This window comes from Petaurus breviceps, unplaced genomic scaffold, assembly GCF_028583685.1.
Source record: "Petaurus breviceps papuanus isolate PSGF00001 unplaced genomic scaffold, PetGlider_PUasm1.0 37, whole genome shotgun sequence".
NCBI classification, from domain to species: domain Eukaryota; kingdom Metazoa; phylum Chordata; class Mammalia; order Diprotodontia; family Petauridae; genus Petaurus; species Petaurus breviceps.
Genome location: NW_027186296.1, coordinates 80,770,833 through 80,777,017, shown reverse-complemented (window position 1 = coordinate 80,777,017; position 6,185 = coordinate 80,770,833). Strand labels below are relative to the sequence as shown.

At 39.0% G+C, this 6,185-nt stretch overlaps 1 protein-coding gene across 1 annotated transcript in view; it reads right to left on the bottom strand.

The window, feature by feature from the left end:
• The window catches only part of SORCS3 (sortilin related VPS10 domain containing receptor 3), a 719,603-nt gene that overhangs the window by 248,139 nt on the left and 465,279 nt on the right, over positions 1-6,185 (bottom strand). Inside the window, exon 5 of the mRNA XM_069098908.1 lies at positions 2,532-2,605. Within this exon, the coding sequence (XP_068955009.1) occupies positions 2,532-2,605 (74 nt within the window). The remainder of the gene's footprint in view (positions 1-2,531; positions 2,606-6,185) is intronic.

Sequence of the window (6,185 nt, the reverse complement as noted above, 5' to 3'; positions counted from 1 at the left end):
GATAGATAGATATCCCCTCTCTTCTTGCCTACTACTGTGCCCCTTCAAATTTTAGAACACCCCCACATCCTATTCCATCCCACTCCCATTGTTGCCCATTCCACCATATTGGAAATAGCAGACTGAGGCACATTTGGTTTTAGTCATCAAGAAACATTCCTTATTAAATGAGTTGCTGCTGCATGCCTCCTATGGCACAAAAAGAAATAATTGAGGCAATTATACATGAGAAAAGGATGAGCAGTAATTGCAAACTGAAGCTTTCAGCCATTACTTGGCAAGTGATCATGGGCACTAACTTTTATTTTCCCCCATGGGGGCAGGTAAGAAGAAAGTGCAGAGTAAGGGGACCTGGGGTACAATTAACAGGGACAGACAGGACTTGGGAATTTATTCTTTTCACAAAGGAAGGGGATAAAACCCCTGGGTCAGAACACTTTTTTTCCCTCTCTTTTTATCAAAAAAGGGAAAATACAGTCCCTAGTCCATTTAATTTAATTTCTTTCAGAATTGATGACAAAGCTTATTCAGTCTACTGTGCTGCTTTTCTTCATCTACTTAGCTCCCCCGGATGGCTGGCCACCTCAATTTCTTAATAGTCTGAATAAGGATAGTTTTCATTCAGAAGCCCTGAGTATCAGACCTTGGAGAAATTGGCCCATTTCAGGTGGACAGCTGATTAAGGTCACATAGACAGAATACTGTAGAATCTGCAAACCAGCTTGAGTTCCCCCATCACCTGAACAGGCCCAAAACACCTGGCCTACTCTGAATTAACATACTATAATGTTTTGCATCCTTTCTGAGTGAACCCAAAATGCCCCTTTCTGTTTAAGCAACTACAAGGCTATATGAAGCTGACCAGGAATACTCTTCTGTTATGATTGATAAGGACCAGGAACCTTGAACTAGACATTATCTTGATTAATTGGCACTTTCTTTACCTTGTTATTTTATGGACATTATCCTTTTACAGCATTTTCCTTGGCTAACAGAAGGACAGACATCCTGAAATCAGGGGTACTTCCTTGCCTTATGGGAACCATAATTTTACCTGACACAGGTATCCTGAGTTTGGGGGGGGAGGAAAGGGGTACTTCCTTACTCTATAGATAAAAGTCTCTTTCACATGGTTCTTCTTTGAGTTCCATATGTATGTTCCTGCTGGCTTAAAGGTAATAAACAGCATATATTAACTTAATTTCATTTGTCTCTTTTTAGAGAAAACTCTGGAGGTTAACCTAATCTCGTCTGTCTCTTCTTAGACCAAACTCTGAGGGTTGACCTAATTTCATTGTCTCCTTTTAGCCCAAACTCCAAAGGATGACAAATAATACATAAGAGTATTTTCCTTTTCCTCACAGTTTGTTAAAGACTCCTACTTTTCCCAAATGGGAGAAGTGTGTTTGGCTCACAAAAAGCCTAGAAATATTCCAACTCTGGGAAAAGGAAGAGAGTGGGGTTTGATATCCATTATTCTCCCTGATTCCCATCCCAAACTGAGTATAAAGGTATAAGAAACTCTCATTGGTCATTAATTCTTCATTTCAAATAATCCCAGGGGCTGAGCCAATCTATTATGGTTCAACGTTAAAAAATAGTTTGTGAGTGAGGAAGGCAGGCTGTGAAATTGCTATTCCACATAGGAAGCATCTCTGGCTGACTTCATCAGGGATCCAAACTACTAAAATCTATTTGATTAACTATATCTCAAATGCAAGGCACAACGCTGCATACAACCGATGAGGAAGTATCAGAGCTGGAAGGAATTATCTTGTGAAGCTCTCTCATTTTACAAAAGAGAAAAGTGAGGCCCAAAAAGATGAAATAATTTACCCAAGTTCCAAGCTAACTAATTGCAGTTGGGACTAGAATCCGAGTCTTTTGATTTTGAATCCAGTCTACTGTTCTTTCCATTGCAACTTAATCTCACTAGAGACCATTTACCCAGAATGGTAAGTGTAGCATAAACTCTTCTCCTGCTCCATGCCTTCCCACCCTCCCTAGACTCCAGTGCTCTATGAAGTTGCTACTTCTTGTTGCCTGTTAATTTGGCTAGCAATCAGAGTAAGCCAAATAGTGTGGTGGAAAGAACACTGGATTTGGAGAGAAAAAAACCTGGATAACAATCACATCCTGGCCACTTAAAACTTATGTGATCTTAGGCAAGTCACTTTGCCTATTTGACCTTGGAAAAATGAAAGGATTAGACTTAATAACTTACTCATATGGTTCCTCCCAATCCTAAATCCTTAATCCTGAGAATTCTGCTGAGATAGTTTTTTAAACAGTAAGGAAATTAATAGTGACCTAAGGTATTTCAAAGTGCCTGCTGAATGTGAGTGGCAAGATAGAACCAAGAGTACTGAACCTATCTATGTATGTATGTGATCACTTCATATCAGCTGTAAATAGTAGCTTCTTTATCTTTGTGTACCACTCCCCAAGCATAAGAACCGTCCTTTGCATAGAATAGGTGCTTCATAAATATTTAATTGAATGAATGAATACCCACGAGACTAAGAACTTACCAGTAAAACCTGTTGGGTGTAATGTGCTCATGCATCAGTTGCCATCTTCTCCCAAAATCCATGGAGCTATAGAGCTGCAAAACACAAAATTGGGTGGGGAATAAGGAGACAATGAGTATCAAGGGATCACAAGAAAATGGGTTGCATTGCTGTGGAAATGCTTATGCTAGAACATCGAGATACTGCTTTAAAAAATAGATTTCACCTAGAATCAATACCATCCCCAACAGATCTAGATAAATCAAATTTAAGACCAGATGTCTACCATAGGACCTTGCACATAGTAGGCATTTGAAAAGCATCTGTTAACTGATGGTCATTTCACATCAATCTATAATTTCAATGTTTGCAAACAACTTTACCAACCAAAATCCTATGAGACAGGTAGTACAAGTATCATTATTCCCATCTTACAGAGGGGGAAGCTGAACATCTGAGAAGTTAGGTGGTACCATGTTTCTAAGATCAGATTCCCTATGATCACATAGTAAGTCTCAAAATTAGGGTACAAACCCAGGTTTTCTATCACAAAGAATAGTGCTACTTTCAGCACACCACATCAGTCTTTGAGCCAAGAGAGTGGATTGCCAATTGTCTATTGATACCTAAAGGTGCATTCTTCAATAGGAGTCCCTCTAGCAAAGTTGTGTCATTTTAAGTATATCCAGAAACACTAATTCTATCTAGGCTCAATTAGTTATAGTCAAGAAATCCAAAGTCTATCTATTCTCCTTTTTTTTGGAGGGCAGGGCAATTGGGATTAAATGACTTGCCCAAGGTCACAGGGCTAGTAAGTGTTAAGTGTCTCAGGTCACATTTGAACTCAGATCCCCCTGACTCCAGGGTGGGTCTCTATTCACTGCACCACGTAGCTGTCCCTAAGTATATCTATTCTTAAAGACCTAGTTTAAATTCCACCAGCTTTAGGAAGCCTCCCATCACTATGATAGACCACAGTTATCTCTTCTTCCTATAAATGTTAATAGCTAGGCAAGCAAACTGGCATCTTTCATTGCATAGCCAGATCAGAAATCACAATAAGTTAGGATGTTGAGCTGAATCTAACAAGATGAAATTTAATAAAGATCAATGTAAAATCATACACTTCAGTTAAAAATAAATCAGCTCACAACAATAAGATGAGGAAGGCATGGTTAGATAATAGTTTCTGTGGGGAAAATTGGAACTTTCAATGAAATGCAAACTCAGTATGAGTCAAATGGAAAATATGACAAATAAAAACTAATGTGATCTTAGAATGCATTAAAAGAGGCAGTTTTTACCTGGGAAAACTTATATGAACTAAGGAAAAGTGAACTGAGCAGAACCAGGAGAATATTGTTCACAGTAAACAGCAATATTATAATGATGATCAACTGTGAAAGATTTAGCTACTCTGATCAAGACAATGATCCAAGACAATTCCAAAGGACCTATGATGAAAAATGCTATCCATCTCCAGAGAGAGGAAGAGAAATGATGAATTCTGACTGCAGATTGAAGCATGTCTTTTTCACTGTCTTTATGTTTCTTGCTTTTTATTGTTGTTTTTGCAAATGGCTACTATGGAAATATGTTTTTCATGACTTCACATATGTAATTGGTAACATATTGCTTGTTTTCTCAGTGGAAGGAGAAGAAAATTTGGAACTAAACATTTTTAAAATGAATGTTAAAAATAAACAAATTTAAGCATCCTAAAGAGAAAGGGTTGGGGCAGGTTTTACTGTACTTTATTTTACTCAAGGAAATTTTCTGAAGCACTATATTTTGTTGTGGTCACCAATTTTAGGAAGGGTATTGATCAGGTGGAAAGCGTCCAAAGGAGAGTAATGAGGACAGTGAAAGGCCTCAATATCATGTGATAAAAGGATTAAAGAAAGCACAGATATTTAGACTGCGGAAGGCTTCCTAAAGGCATAATAGCTGCCTTCAAGAATTTTAAAGGCTATTATGTAGGACAAGAATTAGATATATCCTGCTTGACTCTTGGGAGTAAAAGTAGGAGTAATAGGTGAAAGTTGCAAGGAGATTTAATGTTGATGTAAATGAAAAACTTCCTGATGTTTGGAAATATCCAAAAGTGAAATAGGTTCCCTTGAGAGGTGATGGGTTACCTATCATTAAAAGTCTTTAAACCAAGGCAGGATGACCCCTGTTAAGAATAGTTTACAATGGGGATGGCTAGGTGTCTAGGTGGTGCAGTGAATCGAGCACTGGCCCTGGAGTCAGGAGGACCTGAGTTCAAATTTGGCCTCAGACACTTAACACAAAACTAGCTGTGTGACCTTGGGCAAGTCACTTAATCCCAGTTGCACTACCTTCCCCTCTCCAAAAAGCAAAAAATAAAATAAAATAAAATAATTTAGAAGGGATTGTAATTTCAATAAAGTGTGGAATCAATGTCCTTTGAGATCTTTTCCAACTATGAAACATATGCTGTCTCTCAGTCATCAACATTTCCCTTTATAAAGGCTAGCAAACAAGTGAATGCAGTTCTCTTCTAATGGTAGGACCTATACTACCTTAATTTATATGGGTAGATCACATTCCCTATGATTCTTGGGTTTGTCTAAGCGGGACACGGGGGGGAGGGGGGAGGAACATGCAATCAAGGTCACATGTGGCCCTCTAGGGCCTCAAGTGTGGCCTTTTGACTGAATCCAAACCACCATGCAAATGCCCTTAATAAAAGGATTTGTTCTGTAAAACTTTGACTCAGTCAAAAGACCATACCCAAGGACCTAGAAGGCCATATGTGGCCTCAAGGCCACTGGTTCCCCACCCCTGATCGAAACATTCAAGCTGGATGACTTTGATGAGTTCATATCAGTTTCCCAATCACTGTCATTAAGGAACAGGGATCTGATTTCTCTATACCTTATTGATTTAGATCATTCTATCTGCTCAGATCCCAGCTATACTAGACAGAGCATCAATGTCACTGTACAAATGAATCCTTGATCTAATCGCCTCTTCATTTGTCAGGAAAACCAGAGAAAAGGAGAGAGAGAGAGACAATGACAACTACAACCCCCAAAGATTGTTCAACTGTTCATTTCTGCCTCCTTGGCATCTGCCTCTACTAGTTTTTCTGCCTTTTCTTTCAAAGGAGATATCTGTGACTTGTCTGTGTTTCACACAAGATGTGGCAATACTCTGTTCCCTGAAAAGATATGTTTCCCCTTTCATTCCCTTTTCTGCACTCTCATCACTCTCAGAGAGAATATGCCTAGCAAGAAAAACCCAGAGACTATCTGTTTTTGGATTTCCACTACCTCCATTCACCTTTTTATATCAGATCCTATGTTTGACCGCTTGCAAGAGATTAAATTGAATTCCTTGCCTAGAGCCTGAGTAGGATAGATAGACAGAGAGAGTAAATTTATTGGGAAGGCTGGCAGGTCGGGGGGCCGGGGCCGGGGTGGGGGGGGTGACATAGTCTATAGAGTGAAAGCAAACTATTGAAGTTTGTAACTACTTTCTTCTAGGATGGGCAGCATCTCGGTACCTTTCAACTGAGAAGTTTTTGTAAGGTCAAATGTTTCAGTTTGTATTCAAGGCCAAGGGACAAAGTCGTGGGATCACCATATATAACAAATTCCTGGCCATATAATCAACCAGTCAGGAAAAAAAAAAAAAAAGATTAAGAAT